The following is a 26,077-nucleotide window of genomic DNA, read 5'->3' as shown; positions in this document are numbered from 1 at the left end:
ATAACAACCCCACCCCACCCACCCCGGTAAAACGCGATCTAGAGTGGAATTTCTTTCCATAAAACTGACTCTAAATTCTCTTTCAGAAAACTGGCACTAAAGTAGAATTTCCCCTCATAAAACTGGCTCTACAGTAGAATTTCTCCCTCAGAGAACTGACCCTATAGAGTAAAATTTCTCCCTTAGAAAATTGACTCTAGAGTAGAATTTCAACAGAGTTTTTTAATAAAGGAAACTTCTGATAAATGTTCAAATGAAGGGACATTTCTCTGCCGAAATAGAGATAATAAAGAACGAGTAAAAACTTGTATGAGGTGTGATTTTAATTCATCTCAGGAACTACTGTAAATTAAAAAAAAAAAACTTTCAAAAAACTCACTTGCAACAAAGCCATAGGCAATTATATCACTTGGGTTCGTATTAATTAGGTCCCCAAGCGATATAAGACGTACTGCCTGTGATCAAAGTTTTCAAATATAATAATTACAGTGAAGATTCAGCTTTGTTCAAACAACCCTCCGTTCATTTAACGCCCCCGTAAATTGTAAATACAAAAGTTAGTGCTGTATATTGTATATTCTAATGTTGTCCGCGGAATATTGTGAATGCAGTGTTGCATCTTAAAATAAAATTTCGATTGATTATCTATTGTAAACAGCCATACGCTAAATGAATTACTGGTATACAAAATTATAGTCATAAATTTAAAGATATTTTTGAAACATTGAGACAGGAATTTGAAAGAGGGTGGGTGGCAATAAGAGATCCCACTCTATGACGACCTCTTCTCCTGAAAACTGGCTCTGAATGGGAAACTGACTAAACGTTAAAACTTTAATATGGGAGGCAGGGAATATGCTACATGTATTTTCAGTTGTAAATCTAAAGATTTACCCGCAATCACCTCCAGACACCAGGATAAATTAATGTGATAACTGTACACATGTCATCAGGGGAAATCAATGTAATAACTATACAAATGTCATCAGGGGAAATCAATGTAATAACTGTACACATGACATCAGGGGAAATTAATGTAATAACTGTACAAATGTCATCAGGGGAAATTGATATAATAACTGTACACATGTCATCAGGGCTTTAATGTGACAACTGTACAAATGACGTTATATAGGGGAAATTAATGCAAGAGCTGTAGAGGTGACATGGGGAATTCAGTGGAATAACTATAAAGTTCGAATGAATCTGTGTATAAACACATTTTTCAGATTCGTCGATAGACTGTTTTAAGATGCGAGTAATTGAAATTCAACACACATAATCTAATACTATGTATGCCTGCTCTGCTACATGTGTAGCCTGAAGCTGTGCTGTGATGTTTCGGATGTACTGTCAGTGACGTTTATTTTCCGGATGAATAACCGGTACCAAGTTAAAAAAAAAAATGAAGACAAGCTCGATACCCCGTGATTGCATATTTTATAATATTGAAACTTGCAAGAATATTACATATTCATAAAAATGCATGGAATCAGATATAGTGCAATTGATCTTATACATACCTTTTTATATGAGAAGGATCAATTAATTTTAGTCTAAATATTGTTTTGAATGAAAAAGTATTTCCCTCCAATAAAAATTAATCCCCAAATGGTTGGTTTTTACTGATACAGGCCTAGTGTTCTCTCCGTGTTTATTGATTTTGTTATAGATTTTTGTTCTTCTTAAACTCCATGCATAGATGTTACGTTAGTGCTAAGTACTAGAGTGTGTTAAGTACTGTGTGCAGATGACAATTTCAGAGAGGTTTATATTTTCTCTCTTGCTTTTTAATTATGATTACTTTTTTTCCCCTCTCTTTCTTTTCTTTGGGGGGGGGGGGGGGGGGGTCCTTTTGTTGAACCACATGCTTAATGTTATATTTGCAGGTCCCAGTGTTTAAATAAGCAATATCGTTAATTAGGGACTAAAAAGCTTGACATATAGCCATTTAAAAAGGCACTAGATCAAAGTCATGTTTGCCGATTGTTACCAAAATGTAAAACAAAAAAAAAAAAACACCAAAAAAAACAACAAAAAAAAAGCTTTACAGCACATAAATATTATCACTTCTAAAATATCAGAATTCATACATCTTGCAATCTTTCGTTGCAATTTTGACTTTACTTTTTTTTTTTAATTTTGTTTATATAGAAACACATATTGAAACATTATATAACACAATATATTATGAAACACAATATAGAAACATTATTGTATGAATGTAATTCGTTGCGGAGAAATTTTGCATAAGATTCTATTGGAGGTCACTTAATTTTTTTTCACTCTCCGATTTATTTTTTCTTTTCTTTCATTTTTCAAATCAATCTAACCCTTTACAGTTGCGGTTTAGAATTAATTTAAGCGTAATTTACCATAAACGTCCTTCTTGACAGCTAATGCCCATTTAAACTCATTAATGAAAGGTTACACAATTAATTTATTTATCTGTTTATTTTCTTATTTCTGGCTTTCTCCACATTTATTGTATAGAATAGTTTAACAAATGATATTATACATGCGTACACTCTTGAAACTGTACAATTTTTTTTCTTCAAAAATTCATTTTAAAAAATATTTTTGGTTGGTAATTTTTAAAGTACATAAATTCACGGCATGGAGGAAAAGAAAGGCGAAATAAAAAAACAAACAAAACAATCTGATTAAAACCAGACCCTGAGATCCGCTCACTTAGATCGCTACACTGGTTTTAATCAGATTGAAAAAAGCCAAAAACAAAATTCAACAACCCCCCCCCCCCCCCCCCCCCCGACGAAAACGCAAGGCAATCGAATAGAGAATTAATACGTAAGATATAGGCCTACATAGTTTTTCTAATCCTATATCTGATATTCATCATGTTTCTAATCATCCTCTGCATAACACACGGCTCAACTGAAATTTTGTGGCCGAAATTTTGTTTAATTTCAGTTAAAAACTTGTTATTGACTATCAATTTCGATGAAATAAAAAGCACTAATCTTAGAAGTATTCACAGTATCATTTAATAATTTCAAAATAATTAGCCTATATAATAATATTTTGTAAAGATATGACAATTTCAACACGAAGTTCAATTTGAGAGTACTTTCTCTATATATAAGTATGTGTTATTTTGGGATTTGAAAAAAAATTTAAAATTATGAATAAAATGTTAAGAATATAACAGCTAGCCTACATTTGATATTTCTAAACAAAATGGTTTTTATTTCATCCACATAGAGAGAAAATTGGCTCCAAGGGAAGATTTTGAAAAAAGATAGATTTACATGAAATAGCCTATATATAATAATAATATTACCATATTTATATAGCACCCTTTTCATACACTGTGTACCTCAAAGGTGCTTTACAATGCATATATACCTTACAAGAGAATGTTATACACATAATACATAGAAAATAAATAAAACATTAAAAGCTGTACCTATCCTCATTGTAAATATGAAACATGAAAACACAAGATACCATAAATATGCTAGATAAGAATAAACATCAGTTTCAGGGCGTATTAAAATAATAATGAAATACACACACGCACACACACCATATAATGTCTCAGGTATAATACATTAAAACATACAATTCCCTTTTTTTTTTTTCTTTTTTTTTTTCTTTCCTTTTTTTTATATAGAGAAAAAAATTTCCTTGGCCTTGGGAACTTACTTCTACTGTATATTTAAAGAAATTATTTGATTAAAATAAACACGATTAAAGTATTTGAATATCTCAATGTGAAATGAAACAATGTTATTTTTTCAAAGACTTTCGGAGCTGATTAACATTGAGATACTGGTACGTGTATTTACGTTTCTCTTACGTACCCATGAATCCTGAATCCGCCCATAAGTATTTAGACTGCTGTTTGTGGTCTGATTGTCTGATGAATATTCATGAGGAAATGATAGGCTCAGCAAATATACTCTTACATATTGAAACTTTCATTTTACATAAATATAGTGCTATTCTTTCTGACTAAAAAAGTCAATTTTGAGTTTTGAATTTTCTCTGATGTACAGGAAACAATACTTTTATACATTTTAAAATATAGTTTGAGTTAGAGTTTCTAGATCACCATTTACTCGCGCCAGGTCACAGGAGAGGTTGTCTGACGTCACATATACTGTGTATCGTGCGAGGTTGGCAGATACACATTCAGTAGTGTTTTTCTTTTGACTAAACGGGGAGGGTTACACAGTTTGTTCCATGATGAAGAACTCGTTCAACTTTCCACTAATACTTCTTCATACGTTAATATGGCTAGGACACTTTGAGTATTCCAATACAGGTAATATTTGATATTATAGAATATACTATGTGTAACCACGCCGGTCATGCACCGGCCGGTATCATGTTTTGTTAAATATCTCGTCAGATGATGTTCGAAATATCACAGATGTTTAGGTGACTTTTCGTTATTCTCCATCGTTTTTAGATATTCACATTTTATATCTAAAAATGTTTATTCTGCTTCTGTAAAACAGCGGAAACTGAGCCACCCCTTGTGTGCGAAGAAAACCAGTTCAAATGCATGAGGCGATGTATCCCAATGAGTTGGAGATGTGACGGAGACTACGATTGTATAGATGAGGATGATAAAACAGATGAAGCAAATTGTCGTAAGTAAATTCATATATATATATTTATTTATTTATTTTTTGCATTCATGTACCAGAGCAGTTGATAACCGTACGTCAGACAGGTCACTTTGAATTTGAAACGCGAAATTGCTTCAAGCATAAGATTTTAACCCGATTTCATGTATTCAGTCTCATATTTTCTTACATTCATACAGAATTATCAACTCTTCCTGTTTATATATCATTATAAATGGTCAAATAAAATGAAACCTGTACATGTGTGTATTTGAAAATAGGAAGCGAAGCTATCGGACGAGGTTTTAACCAATCACCGGCTCGCTGAATGCCAAACCCTTTTCACGGCTACCTGAATGCATTTAACGCATTCCACAACTGTCTAATGTATTTATTGTCTCTATATCCACTAAAAAGTATAATTGGACCATTTTGAAAATAATCTTGTGCAGGAAATCATTGGATATGTACTGTACTACAGGGGCAGGTCCAGAAAATTTCCGGGGAGGGGGGAGTTTTCCCCTTTAACAACCAGAAATAAATATTAAATGTGTAGAAAAGACCATTTTTGTTATTGGTTAAAAGGGAGGTGCACTAAACCCATTGCCTCCTAAAATGGTTACTGGGCTAGTGTAAATATGTAATGATCAGCATAATTTACAGATAAGAGAAAATACATCTTGTATAAAATGAATTCATTCACATTTTTAAAAAAAAAAACAAAAAACACACAACAAACAAACTTATTGATGATATTGATTTTTTAGCTTCCAAGACATGCCCAGAGGATGAATTTGCATGTAGATCCGGTAACTGTGTTCCAATGAGGTGGACATGTGACAATGAAACAGACTGTCTTGATGGATCTGATGAAACTGACATATGTAGTGAGTGAAAGATGCAAATTACCTTTCAATTTTTGCTTTACAATCCTACTTTAAAGTGAATTTAGGATCCCCAAGTCTCATTTGTAATTGAATTTTCAATAATTTTTTCTGTAGAAAACAAATCTTGCACCAGTGAACAATTTAGTTGTGGTAATGGGGAATGTATCCCAATCAGCTGGCGCTGTGATGGTTCTCCAGACTGTGCTAATGGTCATGATGAAACCTGTGATGCCCCAACCTGTGCAAGTGATGAATTCAGATGTGACAACAACAAGTGTGTCAACAACAAATGGAGATGTGATATGGATGATGACTGTGGTGATAATAGTGATGAAAAAGCATGTCGTAAGTGTTTTTTAAATTTCTTTCAAATATTGAAATTTTTAAATGATGAGAAACATTTGAGATGCTAAGATTTATACTGTCTTCTTGTGATAGCTGATGTGACTTGCACTGCCGATGAGTTCCAGTGTTCAGACAAGCAGTGTATTGATAAATTGTGGCAGTGTGATGGTGATGCCGATTGTAATGACCAGAGCGATGAAACCAACTGCACAACCAAAAATGTTACTATTTGTACCTTGGATACAGAATGGGAATGTCTCGCTGGTGAACAGTGTATCCACAATTCCTGGAAATGTGACGGGGATGAAGATTGTTTGGATGGGTCAGATGAGTTGCACTGTGAGTTTCAATAAACTAACTATCAATAAGTACCACATTAGTTTCAGAACATGGATGGCATACTAAATATAAGGGAATGCAAGCTACCATTTTTGTCTGTATTCAATGATATGTGGAGGTTTGCATGTACTTGATTCTTTGTAAAATTGCCAGTACATGTATTTAGGTTATGCTGCAATATTTCACAGCTAATTTCTTACACAAGGTGTAATTTAAAGATGTTACCGTGAAGGTTACTGCTACTTCTTTCAAAAAAACTTTTGACAGACGGCGTATAATGACTTAATTAGTCTTCATGCGTAAGTGGACTTTAAACTGTTGTAAGCATTGACCTGCTTTAAGGTAACTGACATAGGACCATTTGGAATTGGTCCAGTTATGAATTTGCAGGTCTTTTATTGTCTAATCTCGGCATTGCAACAAGTGTTTGTTTGGCCAAAAATGCACCCAACCTTTTCACATCATGTGTTGGATAATGATATTAAAATCATTGATACCAAAGATATTAGTTTAAGCAATAGTAAATATCTTAAAGGAACAAGGTCTTGCATTCCATCAGTTACAATGAAATTCTTCAATGAATTTGATTGGCATGTATACTATTATTGTGTACTTGTAAATAAAGTATTCTGGAATGGGTACAAACATGCTACACAAACTGACTTATGATGGAATGTTTATTTTTAAGTAGGACTAATTACAAACATGAGAAAACATAAGATGTGTATACCTCCCCCCCCCCCCCCCCCCCCCCCCCCCCCCCCCCAAGCTTGTTTAAATATATCTTGTAGAGGGAGGAGGAGTCTAGAGAATGAAACAATGTATAATTATGAAGTATACTTAGATACAATGAATTCATAGAAAATCATGTTCTTTATTATAATATATCACGATTTCTAAGAAATCTTGAGAAAATTTAATGTACAATAATCTTTGTCTTTGAAGGTACAACCACCTGTCGACCTGATCAATTCAAATGCAATAACAGTGACTGCATCTACCACACCTTGAAGTGTGACGGTTACATTGACTGCATGGATGGATCAGACGAATCAAATTGTCGTAAGTGTAATGCAAGATATTTTTCTACCCACCCAAGCCTAATAATTTGACAGCTTGGAGTAAAATACTAATTATACTATGTTGTTTTTGACAGCTGCACAACAAAGTAAATGTCCTAGTGATAAGTTTGACTGCTACAAAAATGGATCCTTATGTATTGAGGCCACCAAGCTTTGTGACAGCAGAAAGGACTGTGCTAACTTCGCTGATGAGGATAATGAACTCTGTGCATGTAAGAATTTATTAAGTTGTATATTACCTGGTAGATACCTCTATCTCTCCAGCACTAACTTTCATACATCATTTGTTAAGCTCCATTTTTCATTTTCATTTAGTGTTGGTTAAGGACATTATGTAAATTTCTACATTATCATCTGCATAAGCTTTCAAGTATCTTACCTGTATTTCTTCATTGTTAGAAATAGCCCATGCATATATATATATATGTACTTTATTGCTTTTTATATACATGTTTACATTGTATGTCTCTAACCCCAATTTCATGTGGGTTTTTTAAAGCTAATTCAACCACTTCAGCAAGGGAAAAATTTGGTAGGTTCAATTTTAAAAAGACAGAATCGGACACAAATCTCGATGGTCATCTTTGGTGCTTTTATTTTCCTTTCGTTGTCTTATTAATCGGTACTATTTGCCCCCTTTGTTTCTTCTTGTGAGTAAATGTGAAAGCTTGTAGATCTCAGTTAGACTTAAATGTTGTGTCACCTTGGTTTATTAAAAAGGATACTGCAGGTCAGAATTAAAGGATTTCTTCTTTGTATTTTTTTTTTTTTTTTTTCATCTGAGCAATATTAGGTACTTTCTCAAAAAAAAATTGTTTGTCATGTGCATACATGTATTTTGCATGGAATTAAATATTCTTTTATACTGGCCATGTTGTTTGTAAGAGTATATTCTGCACCATTTATTTTGAATTCAAAAGAAACTCTAGTGGCTGTAATAAACTCTTACATCAATGCCACAGGCACTCGACGTTTTAAATATCTATAAATAAAAAAAATTGTCTTCCTGTAAACATAATATTGACAAGGTATACCACGCCGCCATCTTGGTTTTCGTTTTTACCAGCTGCATCGCTTGAAAATTTCGGCAAAAAGTTCGATATAATACAATAATTAGAACCCTACCGTTTAGAAGCAACTCTTTTATGTTATTTGGTAATGTGATAGATTTACTAAATTAATTCCCGTGCCAGCCTGTCCCCGAAACCACACAATTGTGCCGAGTTTTATTGTTTGCAGGACTGCAACTACCCTGCATTCAGTGCCCCCCCCCCCCCCCCCCCCCCGCACAAGCGTCAGTGGGTACATTAGCAAGGGAATTCTCATTTGCATAATGATGTCAACTTCCGTCCCTAAATCAGGATTTATCGCATTTTGAGGAGCAGTAGACGATAGTTGATGCTTGATTATATCTGATCAATGGACATTATTTCGAGTTTTCCATAACGACGCGACAGATAAGATATTGACAGAGTTGTTGCTAGACGGTAGGGTTCTAATTATTGTATTATATCGAACTTTTCGCCGAAATTTTTAAGCGATGCAGCTGGTAAAAACGAAAACCAAGATGGCGGCGTGGTATACCTTGTCAATATTATGTTTACAGGAAGACAATTTTTTTTTTATTATAGATATTTAAAACGTCGAGTGCCTGTGATCAATGCTTATCATTTTCTACTAACGATGGTATTACACAATTAATTTTTAATAAATACATGAAGGAATTCGGAACAATTCACATGTTCTGGTCATTGATTTGATGGTTGAATTTGTCAAGTAATCATCTCTTAATATGTACAGATTAAATATTTTGGTGTGCTTAATAGAAAGGATGGAGAATGTTAGCAATCCTTTGCATAAAAGTGAATGTGATACAGCCAACATGCAAACCTTTTCTAAGCCTTCTGTCTAGAACAAACATGAAAACAAAGTATGTTATTAAATGAAATGAAAGTAGAGATAAAGGAACTCTTCCCAGTCTGGTTGAAATCAAGGAATTTGCAAACTTGCTAGTATGTAGATTTACTATAGATTGTGTTGCTTTTGGAATTGATGATCCATGCAAATTGCATCTGTCAAAAGAAAAGTACAGTATCAGAAAGATAGAATATTGTCATATATTGTTAGTTTTCGTGTTCCTTTGTTCATGTATTTGACTATCAATCTTCACATTCCATGTATCAGGAATTAACATTTAAAACAAACCAGATGCCAATTCTTAAGTATGCATGACATTGACTTGAATGTTGCCTTTAATGTAATTTAACAAGTTTTATTTGATGGAAAGTGCAATATTGAATTGTGCTTTGGAAAATTGCCAGTAATTCAAAATAGGGAATAATTTTTATAGTTGTGTAGTTTGTGCTGTATATCAATGCTTCCATTACCCATAGATTAATGCAAATTTTAGAATGAAAACTGGAGACATTGTAATGAAATATTCTATGATTATTGATAGTTTCTTTAAAGAAATGTGGATTTAACTTTAATGTCCAATACTGACTTAAAGATGAAATTTTGACATCTCTTTGTCAATTTTCTATTTTTTATCTTTCTACATTTTCAGCAAATCCATGCCACTTGAACAACGGGGGTTGTATGCACACTTGTATCCCCATTGGTGTGAAGAACAGGCGGTGTGACTGTTTGGATGGCTATCGTTTAGCTGGCAATACATCTTGTGAAGATGTAAATGAATGTGATCAATGGCCTCCAGTCTGCTCGCAGAAGTGTGTTAATGAGAAAGGGTCTTACAAATGTGAATGCATGTCTGGCTATTACCCAGAACTGCTAGATGATGGCCAGCATGTTTGCAAAGCCACTGGTAAGAAACTTTTCAATTTTTCATGAAAACGTGGAATCTGGCATAATTTACATTAGATCAATTGTATGAATTCTCTTTAGTTGTGTATTTTGATGCTATATTGTCATTTTAGGTGGGAGGCCTTGGTTGTTGTTTGCTAACAGACATGACATCAGGAGACTGGAAGTGGACACCATGATTCTTCAACCAGTCGTTGGTGATCTCCACAGTGCCATTGCTGTGGACTATGACTATCATAGTAAAGTGGTTTACTGGTCTGACAGTCACGAAGAGAAAATAATGAAGTAAGTATTTAAGGTACTTTGTATTGTAGTAGATGCTAAAACATAAAATGTATTTTTGTGAAATTCCATTGAATGTTATATAATGGTAGCAATATACAGTGTATATAATGAATTGATTTCACCATTAGGGCAAACATGACAGAGAAAGGAGAGACCAATGATACAGGCATACCCGTTATCAGTAGTGGTGTCAAGACTCCAGATGGAATTGCTGTAGACTGGATTTATCACCATCTATACTGGACCGATACTGGCTATAACACCATTGAAGTTGCTGCTGTTGATGGGTCCATGAGAAAGATCCTCGTAGATAAAGATCTGGATGAGCCAAGATCTATTGCAGTTGATCCAGAGAATGGGTATGTGTTTTTCACTGGAATATGATTTTACGGAAATTGAAACTCCAAAGCGCAACTCTTAACTGAGCAAGTGACTAAATGTTTTTTCCCCCTGCTTTTAGGTGGATGTACTTCTCTGATTGGGGGAGAGTTCCTAAGATTGAACGCATTGGAATGGATGGTAACCCAGCCAGTAGAAATGTTCTTGTAGAGAAAGATATTGAATGGCCAAATGGTTTAACCTTGGATTATGCTAGTGAAAGAATATATTGGATTGATGCTAAAATGAAGAGCATATTTACTGCCCGTCTAGATGGTAAAGAAGTCAAAAGGATTCTGCACAATGCTGAACAAATCCTCCACCCATTTTCCTTGACTGTGTTTGAGGTAAGAAATTTGAGAACTTCTCTCATTACATAATCTATGTTGACATAAGTTCTAACAGTACTTAATTTGTTGTTTGTGAATTTTTCTTGCAGGACTTTGTTTACTGGACAGATTGGTCATCTGAGGCCATCCGTAAAGTTCACAAGTTTACAGGAGAAGATTACCATCAACTGGCCCTTGGCCTGAGAGCTCCAATGGACATCAAAGTTTATCATGAGCAAAGGCAGTTACACAGTGAGTATTTAAAATGTTTGAAGCTATAAGCTCAGTGAAAGAGAATTGAAAAAGATGTATTCTGATTTGATACATCCTTGAAATGTGTTTATTCAGGTCGCAATAAATGTGGAGTCCTTAATGGTGGTTGCTCCCATCTGTGTTTGCCAGTCCCAGTCTCAATTGATGCAAAAGGATATGCATGTGCTTGCCCAGATAGCATGGACCTATTGAATGGAAAACAATGTAAAGACAATGGTAAGTACAGCACACACAAACCAATTGCACAATGTCACTATGCACTTCACAGAGAAGGATGCAAATTGGTTAATGAAGAAGAAAGGGCTTGACTGTAAATGAACACCATTATATGCATCCTTCAGTGGTGTAATGTATGGTATTAACATGGATTGTAAATCTGGGCTTTATTCCATGACTTATTTATCCAAAGCTATGTTATAGAAGCATGCATGCATTAAAACATATATAAAGTGTATATAAATATGTGTTTGCTATAAATATCTGCAATCAATCAAACAAGGATCAGGAATTGGATAATTTATAAATTTGGACTCCGTGCTTGTGAATGGAGTTGAAATACAATTCAAAACTTTATTATCAGTGATTTTTTTGTGCTATGCATGTCCTTGTTTGATGGTTGGTGCTTGCTTAAATGTAGCTAACTGACATACAGGATGATCCCTGATTTTTAAAATTGGATAGAAAGGGAAATTGCATGACCTTGGATAACCAAAATATATTTTAATGACCAAATGGTCAATTTGATATGACATGTATATATATAAAAGTTGTAGAATATAGCTTTGATAATGCAGAGCTTTTTACTATTTGTATCAGTAAAAAGTTGAGTAAGCTTTTCAATATTTATGCATGGACCATTAATTACTATTCACAGCACAAAGACCAACAAGCTCAATACCAACTCCTCCATCTAAGACAGAATCCCCAAATAATACAAACAGAAATTCTACTAGTTCTCATGGTGAGCCCAGTTGTACAATAGAAGTTGAATTGTATCATGGAATAGAACTATATATCTATCAAAGTGTATTGCCTTTGTCTGCTTTGTTAATGTGCTCTTTTAACAGTTCCACCTTTTTCCTCTCTCAATTCTATAACTATGTAACCACCCACTGCTTTAATATCTAATGCTACACTGACAGTGCCTCAGAATTGTACCATGATGAAACTAAAAAAAATTTTTTAGAAAGTCATATTCACTAAATAAAATGTAACACCCTGAAGGAAATTCTCAGTATTATTGATTTGTTTTCAGGCGTCACAGCAGTTCCAACTGAAGTCACAGCCAAACATGAATCTCATAAACCTTTGGCAACAACTACCAAAGCTCCATCTAAACCTATGGCAACAACCATCAAAGCTCCATCTGGTATCAGCACTGAAACTCCATACTCAATTGTGACTCCAGGAAAAACAAATAATGAAACGGTCATACGGAAATCAACAGATAGTCCAGTTGGAACAGTGGCAGTGATAGCCATTGCAGTGGTGCTTGGTTTAGCGGTTTTGGTTATCATTGTAAGTATTTTGTATGATGTAATACTTGAATACTTCAATTTCTATTCAAGACATGAAGAAGCAAACTTTTATGTGTCTGAATTTTGTATTTGCAGATTGGATGTTTCATTTACCGAAAGTATACAAAGAGAAACATAAAGAGCATGAATTTTGATAACCCAGTCTATAGGAAAACAACGGAAGAATCTGTGCGCATACAAAGAGACTCGGCCTTGGAGCCATTGAATGCCGACTCCATGGAGGTCTGATGTTCAGGAAACGTTTAGTGACATTCCATTTATGATCATGACTTTTTCCAATGCATTACCATCAGGAATGACAATATTGATTGCTAGGAGTCTAGTACCGAGAGATCGGTATCAAAGGCCTAAGACACAAGTTGTATCGTATCCATGTACAGGATGACATTTCATTCCAGTACATCATCCTGTCTATTGATACAACAAGGACCGAGCTGGCCTGGACCCATCCACTGCCAACAATGGGAGTAGCCAATACAGCAGAAAGAGAACTGATTCTCACACGCACCCCTCCTCACTAATTTCATTTTCTTTCAAGTACACTTTTATGGTGATCTGAACGATACCAATCTCGGTGTTCAAATGATTATTTTCTCTAACAGTTATAAATCTGTTCTATATTTATTCAGGACTTTCCTTTTGCATCATAACAGCTTTGAAATATTTCTTACTTTACATACAGTATTTTGAAGAACAAAGACTGCATTTATCCTGAAAACAAATTTGATATATCCCTTTTTGTGTGCATGTGGGAGTGTTTGTTGTGAATGGACAATTATAATTCAGACAAGGTAAGAATGCTGTGAAACAACAGACAGAATTTGTTTTCAGTGTTTCCAGTTTAGTTGTTATTTATTTCAATTGTTATTTGTTAAATGTTGTGGATGCAGAAGGATTTAGTTAGAAATTTGTGTAAGATAGTATCTGGAAGCTAGACATGTTGGTGAAGATGAATGTTTAGTATAACTGCGTTCTTGAGCAATTTTCCCCACCAATAATCCATGGTTCCTTTATAAAGGGATGGATTTCATGTGTGAATGGAGCAGTAGATTTCATTTTTCCAAAAACTCATTGTGTGACTGAGATGCAAGATTCATGATATTTATTGAAGTCAAATTTATTGTCGTGCAACTTTCTATTGTGTCCTGGGATGCCATTTTCATGATCTCTGTGGTTGACTGAGTAACATTGGTGATTACTAGAAAATTGCAAAAATACTTGCTATCAAAGGTTGTGCTAAATTATTTTCTAAAGTATTTTGAGTGCAGACAGTACAGTTTTCTTAAGAAATGTATTTAAAAATAAGCTTAAGCCACAGGTGTCTTCCTATGTATTCAATGTAGTACAGGTATTGTGCAGTCCCATTTTTGAAAATGTCAGCCCAGGGCACAATGGTTTGTGATGGTAGCTTATTGTGATATACATTACAGTGCTAGTTTATGGAGATCTCTCCTTAACTACGACTGTACCTAGTGATAAAAGCATACATTCTATGTAATGTTTGTAGAAAGTGGTCTGTAAATATATATATGTATGTATATGTTCTTTGTATGTACTAAGGCGTGTCTCCACAGTGCTAAGATTTAGAGCTTTATTTAATAGTCTATATGTCGGTTCATATCAATTTTATTCAAGCAAAGCATATCCCAGCTAAGTAGTAGCTAACAAATTAAAAAAATTTAAATATCATGAGGAAGGGTTATTTTTTGTATGTCAACACGATTTAGTCGCCGAATATCTTTCAGAGGCTTTAAAAATTATTCAGGTGGAACACGCTTGACTTTTTCTTTTTTTTTTGTCCCCTTGTGAAATGTATAAAATTGGTGTACATTATCTACTTATGCAGCGAAATACAAGAAATTTTGTTTTTAAAATTGCATTTATGGTTAATTTGAATGAAATGGTGCATAATTATTTTTATTCAGCTTTTGGAATCTCAGAGCTTAGTTATATCTAGTTGTTTAAAATGTTTTAAAACATTCCGCTTTAATGCATTACCTAAGATGTATATATGTAAACGTGTTGGATAGTAGGTGAATCATGTTTCAAGAGTTAATTTTGTTCGATTGTGCCAAAAAGCAAGCTTGAGTGCATGTATATACTGTTTAATCTTTTTGTTTGAATGTTTTAGAGGTGAATGATTCATGTTGTTCCTTATTTCTATTGTCGTGAGACAGGCACGTGGTGCTTTTTGAAATAAACCGTAAAAAAACTTAACATATTTACATTTTCATTGGTATTTAGTATTGCTTACATTTTAAAATACAGAATGTCAAGTCTTGTCATGCGGAGTCGATGGAATGCAGAATTATTCATGACGTAGAAAGTCGTACGATCTGATTAGTAACGCGCTGTGATGCAAGTCTCTAGATCACCTCATTAGCATATGACCGACTGGATTGTGAATGAGTGGGATCACGATCACCCTTACACGTTTCAGCGTAGTCAAAACAGAAAACATGTCAACATGAGAGTATCAGTAAACCGGATGTATATAGTTGCAATAGACACATGTAGTATGCTGAAAAAGCTAGAATTCACCAACTCTGAAGTGCGCGCGGGCGTGTGTGTGTATATATATATATATATATATAGTGTCCGGTATAAAATATTATTAAATTATATTAATAATTTAAAATATTATAAAATGAAAGCGCTTGCGTTAAATTTTTCACTTTGTGTACTGTTTATTCTATTTCTTTTAATATATATATATTATATAGATAAGTTTATTCCAATTTTGGGCCCAGAGGGCATAACAGTAAGACAGTTTATAAAGAAGGAAATTGAAAAACGAAAGTTTACAACATTAACTACAGGTTACATAGACTGCAAACTGCATGTGGATGCAGCATGTTGGGGAAACAAGTACATACATATATGAATTGCTAATCATGTATATATACAAGTAACTGGACAGTATCAGTATTATACCAATATATGAATAATAAATATATATATATTAAGTCATGTGCAGTCGATAGAATGCAGAATATATAAATATATATATAACGAAGTGCGTTTATATATATATATATATATATATATATATATATATATAAGTTCTTGCATTTTAGAACATGCGTGATAGTTGCCGGGATTTTTTTGGGGGAGGGGGGGGGGGTGCACACCTGATTGAAGTTCGTTCTAAGAAACGAAATGGGGAGATGTCATTTAAAGATTTCTAGAACCACTGGGCCAAAAAGTTGAGAAAACATGAAAGATTCCTGACATAAATTTGTTCAAACCAGGACCCTGGCCCGGGAGTTGCATGGGGCCACAATAGGGAGTCCAAATTTGGGAAAATAATTTTTAAAAAAAACAATCATTTCAAAAGTAGTAGGGTCACACAAGTACCGAGTTGTGTGGATTATTAATATTTATTTTTTTCTTGCCCCTGCGACTATAGTTGAAAGCATATACATTGTATATTTTCGAGACCTGAACCTTGCTCATCACTTTTTAGTGGGAAGCGATAGGGATATCATATGCACATTCCTTGTGAAATGACCAAAGTTTTTGACCTTGGAGTTTGATCGACCTAGGCTACTTTAAAGAAAATAGAACCTATTCAATATCTCCTGGATTATTTAAGGTAGAGTTTTTCTAATTTGCATAAAGATTACCTATGGTAAGGCCTAATAACATTGCATACATGACGTTTACCTTTGTGATCTTAACCTTGGGGTTTGACCCAAATTTTTTCGAAATTTTAACCTTACTTTTGAATATCAAAGAGAGTTCTGAAATTTAGGTCAAAGTTCAAGGTCAAAAATCATGTATGAAAATTTAGGTCTTACGATAAGAATTTTCTTAATGCAAATTATGAAAACTCTACCTTTTAGTTCAGGAGATATTGAATAGGCAAGTTTTAAAGTAGATCAAACTCCAAGGTTAAAGTTAATTTTGGTATCAAAGGTTTGGTCATGTCACAATAGAAAGTAATGTGCACATGAAAACCCAAGCACTTCTCACTCAAAAGTTATGAACAAGATTAATGTTTCGGGCAAACGATATGCCTTTGACTATCGAGTATAGTCACATGGGCATAAATTTTTTTTTGACCCCATCGTACACCCGGAGACCATGATCTGGAGGGGGGGGGGGGGGGGCTTGAATCTACTGTATGTCGGGAAGTTTTCATGGAAATTTTAACTTTCCCGGCCCAGTTCTTGAGAAGAAATTTTTAAAGATTTTCCCCTTGCCCTTATGGCTTCATCCTACCTCCGGGGGGGGGGGGGGGGGGGGGGGGGCATGATATCAACAAACGTGAATCTGCGCTTTGATAGAAAGCTTTCATGTAAATTTTAATCTTTTTTGGTCAACTGGTTCTTGAGAAGATTTTTAAATGACTCCTCCTAATTTTTACCTTTCCGTAAGGGGGCATGGCCCCATTTGAACAAACTTGATAGCCCTTCAGCCAAGGATGATGTGTACCAAGCTTGATTGAAATCGGCAGTGGTTCTGAAAGAAATTATGAAAATGTGAAAAGTTTACGGACATACTGACGGAGAAATGTGATCGGAAAAGCTCACTTGAGCTTTTAGCTCAGTTGAGTAAAAGTGATCGCAAGGTTCATCGGCTTATTCATGACCATTTCAATTTGACAATTTATAGAGGTTTATATAATTTCTCTCTTGGTCTTGTATCTATTTTCTAGATCTATATTAAAAGTGTTGTTGGTTATTAATGCTGCACACCAATCCTATGAATTTCCCACAGCGACTGCCAGGGTTATGTTTGATAGTATCGCCGTTTCTTCTGTCCAGAGGATTTCAACTTCCGGATAACTGTTCGGTGAGAATGTTTATCCTGATTTTGCGATGTGTTGGATAACAAAACGGAAACCGGACACTGTACTACATCACAAAGAAATGCGGAATCAGGAAGAATGAGCGACAGATTTCCTGATGTAACACAAAAACTTCCGGGAATTAATGCAAATTTTTCAACATGACCGCAGTAAGAACTTGTATTGATACGATTGGATAAAATGTTGTCTGTCTGAAGGTGGTAAGAAGACCGATATACACAGTTCACAAAACGTTTGACCATTGATTCCTCTTTTAAAGGAAAATGAAGAAAGCAATCCGTTGTCAAAACAAAAAGATATGCACAAACTGTTGACATTTATGAATTCAAAATAAGAACTTAGAGTCCGCGATTTGCATACTCTCATGAGATATTTCAATAGATTTATTTCACGACAAAAGCAACGTTTTTCACTTACATTCATTGTTTGTGTTATTATATGGATGATTAACATGCATATCGTACATATGTATACTTATAAATTAAACTACAAATCAGATGGACACTCTTCGATCTGCGAGTACTAAAGGCAAAGACCATAGTGCTGCAGGCTCTGCTTCAGGACTTTCTGTTGGTAGATGACTGCTCTAGCAGCCACTTCCAAGGATGGCCTACAAGAACTAGCCGACAACCTGTCAGAGGCTTGCGGTTCGTTTGGTGTCACAATCAGTCTCAAGAAATTAGAGGTATTCCACCAGGCCAAGCTGCAATCAGTGTCACAAGAGACATGTATCAAGATTCAGGAGACACAGTTACAAAATGTAGATGCGTTCACCTATCTTGGCAGTCGCGTGACCTCCGACTGTAGCCTGGATAAGAAATTATCCAGTGGTTTGTCCAGACCTAGTGCTTCCTTCTGTCGCCTCTGGACTAAATTGTGGAGTGAGCGCGGCCTAAAACAGCAAACAAAGGTAGCTATCTGCAAATAAGTTGTGTTGACATTGCCACTAAACGGTTGCGAGACCTGGATGCCATATAGGCGCCACATAAAGCAACTGGACTAATTCCATCAGCGCTGCCTATGAAAGATAACGTGTATCAAGTGGCGGCAAGATAGGATCAGTCCAATGCAGAGGTGCTAAAGCGTGCAAATGTACCTGGCGTCGAAGCTTTGTTAATCAAGACTCAATTCAGATGGGCCGGTCATGTTATGAGAATGGATGATCAGACCGTTTCCTGAAACAGCTAATCCTCTCAGAGTTTGCTCCGGGCACACTTAATCTAGGAGCTCCCTTGAAACGCTACAAGGATGCAGTCAAGACTCCTCTCAAAGCCTACATCAAAGTCGATGAATGGGAGTCCCTGGTCAAAGACCTTGACACTTGGAGGACTGAGGTCAACAAAGGCGTCAAGCTCTTTGAGACCACACGTCTTGATGGCCTAGATGTGAAACGTCAGGCAAAAGAAGAGAGACAGCAAAGCACAACCCGCAACATGGCTTGTCCACGGACTCAACAGTCACGTGAGGCGACACTGAAAGCATCATCGATTCGACGGATATCCAAGAAGAAGAAGACTTATAAATTAACTAAGTTTGCCAATCAACTCCGAAACGCTTGCTCCAGAGTTACTGATTGCACCTTTCATATGTGAGATGAAGTCCGTAAGCTATAATAGTATTACTTGATTATAGTTAATATTGTAAAATTGATTAAAAACGTACTTTCGTAGATTACACTGAAATAGCAAAAATGAGAGTAAAAAGGTTTATTGATGCTTAATTTTGATCTTGCACAAGCAATAAGTTATGATAATTGTTGAATAAATAAAATATGCCTGTTCGTTTCTTCAATCAGTGATTTTAGTTTTGAATCAATCTTATGGAAATTTCCAGAACGAAACACCAGGAACGAGGCAACATCATAGATGCTTAGGTCTACAACCAATCGCACATTTTAAGGCCTTTCCGGCAAGCCGAGAAGTTACGATTGGTTTCCATCATGCATGGTCAGCATAAAATTGTGTAGGTGTTCAGTGTTAGTCATGATTCGTTTTTACTAGGTCCATATTTATCATTTTGTGAAGATATATAATTATATTAATGATATACATCTCATTCAACGAAGGACACGCATCCCTTCCGGATACCAGTGATCTAACACATCGATAGTGTTTGAAATACGATAGTCATCTGATGTTTTCAACGTCACTGCTACGACTTTTGTAATAATTTATTAACAGTTAAACTGATATGTACAAATACATGAATAAACACAGAAAAGTGTTTTTATTTTGGTTGAACATGTAATGTGATGACAGACACATCTTGAAAGTAAGCAATAAGTAGAAAACTGTCCAATATGTCAGATATCAAATGGTTCGGAGCTGTTCTGGAAAGTTTGTGCCTTATAACTTAAAAGTTTAAAATCATTTTACCGAAATTAGGTTGTACACTACCTGACAATGTCCAAAAAATCAGGCCACTGTTTACAATATGCATGTAGCAGTTCTTCTGTTTGTCGTTCATGGAGTAAGAAGAAACTACGCGCATTATTCATAATTTTGCCTCTAAATTGTCGCATCGGACAAAAACTACCACTATTAACACATTCGCAATACTGAGTTTTAATATTTTGAAATTATGAACGACCGTTCATTTTGCCTTTGGTCAACTATTCGGCATGACGGATTGCAATATTGCATTCCTAAAATCATAATATGATTTTCAATACGGAGAAAGATAATTTATGTTACATTAGGAACATTTTGGAGCGCCAAGTGACTTCCTAATAATCAAGTTTTATTTAGTGTATATGATATCAATAAATATAACATAACTAATGCACGCAATTATCAAATTTTTTTTTATTAATTCTTAAATTCATTTGAATTAAAGATATCGCTCATTCAATTCACGTGCGCAACAATTCAGATACGCATTTTAAAAGTCTTTCCCGCGCGTGCGCGGGGTTTTATCTGGTATTTCCCGACATATTCTGATACAACCAACATATACATGTACTGAACAAACGTGTTTCCTCAGCCTCATAATAAAACAACCAACTCATGAGTACATGTACCGAACAAACGTGTTTCCTCAGCCTCATAATAAAACAACCAACTCATGTGCACATGTACCGAACAAACGTGTTTCCTCAGCCTCATAATAAAACAACCAACTCATGTGTACATGTACCGAACAAACGTGTTTCCTCAGCCTCATAATAAAACAACCAACTCATGTGTACATGTACCGAACAAACGTGTTTCCTCAGCCTCATAATAAAACAACCAACTCATGTGTACATGTACCGAACAAACGTGTTTCCTCAGCCTCATAATAAAACAACCAACTCATGTGCACATGTACCGAACAAACGTGTTTCCTCAGCCTCATAATAAAACAACCAACTCATGTGCACATGTACCGAACAAACGTGTTTCCTCAGCCTCATAATAAAACAACCAACTCATGTGTACATGTACCGAACAAACGTGTTTCCTCAGCCTCATAATAAAACAACCAACTCATGTGTACATGTACCGAACAAACGTGTTTCTTCAGCCTCATAATAAAACAACCAACTCATGTGCACATGTACCGAACAAACGTGTTTCCTCAGCCTCATAATAAAACAACCAACTCATGTGCACATGTACCGAACAAACGTGTTTCCTCAGCCTCATAATAAAACAACCAACTCATGTGTACATGTACCGAACAAACGTGTTTCCTCAGCCTCATAATAAAACAACCAACTCATGTGTACATGTATTGAACAAACGTGTTTCCTCAGCCTCATAATAAAACAACCAACTCATGTGTACATGTACCGAACAAACGTGTTTCCTCAGCCTCATAATAAAACAACCAACTCATGTGTACATGTACCGAACAAACGTGTTTCCTCAGCCTCATAATAAAACAACCAACTCATGTGTACATGTACCGAACAAACGTGTTTCCTCAGCCTCATAATAAAACAACCAACTCATGTGTACATGTACCGAACAACACCCAAAGTCAATAAAAGCGTGCAATTGAGGGTTTCAAAATCGTGGTTTATCGACCATTCAAAATATATATGGTAACATGCCTTTATTAATGGTAAATATCTGTTGAACACTCACCTCAAATTGTTTCAAGTTAAGTATGACAGAATTTTTTTTACAGTAGGTCAAAGTATGGTATATTTTTCGAGATTTTTCTCACATGTAACCTTCGTTACTGAGTCCTTGACATGATAATATGTAAGATAAACATTAATTTTCCATGTATTATTCCATAACTTGTATTGGAATTGACTGAGCATATATTTTTCTAATTTGTGAAAGACAATAAATACAGGTTTTCAAAGAAAATATTTAATCAACACAACAAGAAATTATCTGCTGTAAAAGTCAGCAATAAGATTTTAAGAGCGCAAAATAAACGACTAGATATCACTTTCAATATCTTTGATATGGCAGAAAATAAAATTGATTAACAAATATTCTCGAACAGTTCAATATGTATGAAACATGAAAACAAAAGACTAGCAATAGATATAGAACGATAGCTTTTTTGTATGTAAATGAAGTAGCGCTATAATTTTGTAACGTATGTTTCAACACTTACACAACAGTACATCCATGAAAATATTATGCCAAAGCGATGTCATCATCAGTTATTCTTTACGATTGATGTTGCAAAATCATAACGACATCACTTAATTCAATGGAAATACCAATTTTAATAGAAATATAACGTAGACAAGCAAAAATTTTTACCAAATGTGTCTTTCCTTCTGAATTTGTTAATTTGCAATAAATATGCGATTAAAACAAAAGTAAAAGATTGATGTTTCGCTATATAAATGCTCATGATTCTTATAGAAATAACAGACACATGTTTTAAATCCTGGATTGCTCTTTGTTATAATAAACAATGAAAGTAACGTATGTTTCTGATTTTTCTTTTCATTATTATAAACACATCATTTCTATTAAAAAAATGGAAAGAAACATATTTACCCATTTCTAACAATCTGTTTACAATGATAATATAAAGAAAATGTTTAATTTCCCAACATTTTGATTAAATGTATACCAAATCTTATGTTTTTGTTGCTTATTTTGGAATACCTTTCCATAGAAACTGTCAGTATAATCCACTACGCGGTGTTATGAATGGATATTTAACGTGAACATGAAGACATAGATGTCCCCTATTGATTTTGAGGTCAAAAGGACAACGGTTAAACTACTCTGGACATACGCTATTGTCCGTTGAGAAGTCTTTCCTTGATAGACATCAAACTTGAAACACTGGTGCCCCCTTATGAATAGATGACCCCCATTGGATTTCAAGTCACAAGGTCAAAGGTCATACAAAATTACTCAAATGACCAGTTGCTTATAAGTATTTTGAGAGACAAAACTTACATGTATCATTATGGTAGCCTTTGACCGGTAGTTAAACCTTTATTTTCACTGTCTATACAGACATTCTACCTTTTCAGTATTGCCACAAGGGGAGCATATAATATTATTTCTAAAACATTTTTTTCATGGTTGTTCTTATGTTTTAATGCATTTTTTTTCATGGTAGTTATTCTGTACTTCTGCTCTCACAAGCGCCATTTCTGAAAAAAAAAAAATAAAAACAAGTAGAATAATATTACGTAACGGAATTTCTGGTAACATACGTTACACTCAGATAAAATAATTTTTAATGATTTCTCTATAAGATTGCATAGAACAATAATCAGAGATTAATCCCTTCATTTCTAAGATATATTATGAAAAGATGCTGAATTCTAGAAAATTGATAAATGTAGAGTTGGATAGTTACATGCGTATCATAAATAAGACAGTAGCAGAGAAAAACATGGCCTGTATTTCTTGCAGAGGATATCTGTTTATGCTAGTGAATACGGGAACAATAACACATTTGTTTCTTCATAACATAGTTGATATTCAACAAACATATCATTAAAAATGATATTTTGTCAATATGTAGTTCAATATTTGATGTCTAATCAAGCATTTCATTAAGTAGCATACGTTACTTTGAGTAACGTATATTACCAGCGTTCTACTCAATGTAATTCTTACACCAGAGGAATTTCGAGATATTTGGAATACGATATACATTCTTTGATATCAGAAGAACAAATTAAGACCAAAACATTCCATCTGCTTAATCAAAATTGTATATCAAACATTGCAGTTGTTGTGACAGTACTTACCGTAAGAGAAAATTAATCCTAATTCTCAAAGTTTAACACGTATTGACTTTCAAACTCAAATGTTCATAGTAGACGTTCATTTCGTATACCACATCATGCAGACAGAGAGCAAAAATACGCGGGAAATTGTTCTATCATTCCCTTTAATTAATTTCTCGGTAACGAATGTTACATCTTGACACGTTTGTCAAATTTCAGACCAACCAATGACTTCTGCAAAAGAAATGTTTATATTTTCATTCTCTGTACACTACGAGATTTTCATAAAAGGGATAACATTTGCTCTGGAAATACGTTTTCATAAAAAATTTACTGTATCGTATGTTACATTTCTAAAATCGAAATGCAAAATTTTGAGAATAATGATGACTTCTTCTCAATGCCACATCCAAATATCGCTTGATGAATATTTTCCCAAAGTTTTTGAATATTTTAGCGCCAAAATAGATCAAAAACATAAAGATAATACGAAATCTTTGTTCATACATTGGGTGTTTAATTGACCCTATGATCACATAATATAATCTGGCGACATGGAGTAATATATACACCATTGCTTAAAATCATACGCAAAAGGTGTTAAACTTTTATTGAATAAAAATTTAGGAAATACAAATGATATAAACCCAAAGAAAATTAAAAAAACAGGCTCTCATATTTTTATATTTGCTTGTTCAATTTTAAAAATTGAGTCGGCGACAGTCACGTATGTTACAACATTAAGGTATCTACGCTTCCTACCAAGTTTATAAGTAAAGGGGAAATAAAAAGTATACCATGCCTAGGGAGGCTATGGGTCCATGAATGTATAGCACACAAAATATATGATTTGATATAGTTTATTTTCTAATAAAGTGCCGGCAACATCGATTGCACACTTTTATTGACTTTGAGTGACAAACGTGTTTCCTCAGCCTCATAATAAAACAACCAACTCATGTGTACATGTACCGAACAAACGTGTTTCCTCAGCCTCATAATAAAACAACCAACTCATGTGTACATGTACCGAACAAACGTGTTTTTACTATTGCACGCCGTTTTTACATTTATTCATCTTATAAAAGATATGAGATATCTTATAGTTTTTCTTCATAGGATGTCTCATTAAATATATGATATTTTATATAGTTATAAGATATTTCATAAACTTTATAAGATTCCTTATTATCGTTTTGATATAATTTATATCTCATAAACTTTATAAGGTATCTTATAACTTTTATGAGACATCTTAAAAAAAACTTTTATATAAGATATGTCATAAAAGAAAGTTTATAAGATATCTTATAAGATATTATATAAAACATATAATATATCTATATGTTTTATAGAATACAGCTATATCATAAATTTTATAAGATATATATTTTATAAGATATCTCACAAATGAATATTTTAATGCTATTTTACAAACTATAAAGTATCACATGGATTTACTTTTATAAGATATCCTATAAAACATATAAGATATCTTGGTATAAAGTTTATGAAATATTTCATAAAACACATAAGATATCTTATAGAAATTCAGTTGTGAGATATCTTATAGAATATACAATTCCCATCAAACATGGCGCGAGATCTAATGGAGTTTAATAGCCCTCCTCTAAACAATGTTGAAGAGGGCTACATTTTTGCAGCTATAGTTTAATATACAAGATATCTTATAAAGTTTGTGAGATATCTTATATAGTTTATAAGATATCTTATATATTTTATGAGATATCTTATGAACTGTAAAATATGAGGTTTTAGAATATTTATTAGGGCCTAGGTGTCTCATGGAAAATAAAAGATATCTCATAGATTATAATTATAAGATATCTTTAGTATAGAGGGATAAATGGGAACTCCACAGCCCCATGATACAAACAACTAACATATGTATACATGTATTGACAAATATGCGTCTAAATCGAGGCACGAGAAAGATTTCGTTAAATGTAGTCTAGTTAAGATTATCCCCGCTGGGAAGAAGGTATATGTGACCCTTTAGTTGATCAAACGTTTAAACCCCTGTCCACCCCTATCCAGGCATAGCTAGTGGCGGATCCAAACATCCACCCCCTTTGAAAACCAAAATTAATGGTAGAACACCCCCCCCCCTTCAAACATTCCTGGATCCGCCTCTGCTCATTGGAGTTTCATGGGCTATCATCCCCCTCTCCATCACAAGACAACCAGCCCCCCTGCTTTTGTTTCACGGGTTTCCCATTTC

At 34.3% G+C, this 26,077-nt stretch overlaps 1 protein-coding gene and 1 long non-coding RNA gene across 3 annotated transcripts; one reads left to right on the top strand and one right to left on the bottom strand.

The window, feature by feature from the left end:
- The first annotated feature begins 2,133 nt into the window (after window positions 1-2,133).
- Window positions 2,134-15,091, top strand: LOC125670055 (very low-density lipoprotein receptor-like). Of its 2 annotated transcripts, XM_048904977.2 has the most exons (16): window positions 2,134-4,288; window positions 4,485-4,619; window positions 5,363-5,482; window positions 5,597-5,827; window positions 5,921-6,166; window positions 7,112-7,228; window positions 7,323-7,460; window positions 9,815-10,072; window positions 10,185-10,356; window positions 10,485-10,715; window positions 10,817-11,081; window positions 11,174-11,315; window positions 11,412-11,552; window positions 12,211-12,297; window positions 12,592-12,854; window positions 12,950-15,091. In XM_048904977.2, exons 1-16 carry the CDS (start codon window positions 4,207-4,209, stop codon window positions 13,100-13,102), a joined length of 2,781 nt encoding a protein of 926 aa, XP_048760934.1. In that variant the 5' UTR covers window positions 2,134-4,206; the 3' UTR covers window positions 13,103-15,091. The 2 variants fall into 2 exon arrangements, with proteins under 2 accessions (XP_048760934.1, XP_048760935.1); XM_048904978.2 differs by lacking the exon at window positions 12,211-12,297.
- A 7,973-nt stretch (window positions 15,092-23,064) lies between these two features.
- LOC130054041 (uncharacterized) lies at window positions 23,065-24,111 on the bottom strand. Its single transcript, XR_008802303.1, has 2 exons — window positions 23,857-24,111; window positions 23,065-23,250 (listed from the first exon to the last, which is right to left on the bottom strand). It is a non-coding gene; the product is annotated as an uncharacterized LOC130054041 (long non-coding RNA).
- Window positions 24,112-26,077: the final 1,966 nt, after the last annotated feature.

Source organism: Ostrea edulis, chromosome 4 (genome assembly GCF_947568905.1).
Source record: "Ostrea edulis chromosome 4, xbOstEdul1.1, whole genome shotgun sequence".
NCBI lineage: Eukaryota > Metazoa > Mollusca > Bivalvia > Ostreida > Ostreidae > Ostrea > Ostrea edulis.
This window is presented reverse-complemented; position numbering and strand designations above follow the sequence as displayed.

What these genes read in the sequence shown, in the direction of transcription:
- LOC125670055 (XM_048904977.2), top strand. Translation starts at nt 4,207, where the DNA reads ATGATGAAGAACTCGTTCAACTTTCCACTAATACTTCTTCATACGTTA. An exon ending in TGGGTCAGATGAGTTGCACT is followed by an intron (nt 6,167 to 7,111) that starts GTGAGTTTCAAT and finishes TTGTCTTTGAAG; the next exon opens with GTACAACCACCTGTCGACCT. An exon ending in AAAACAATGTAAAGACAATG is followed by an intron (nt 11,553 to 12,210) that starts GTAAGTACAGCA and finishes TACTATTCACAG; the next exon opens with CACAAAGACCAACAAGCTCA.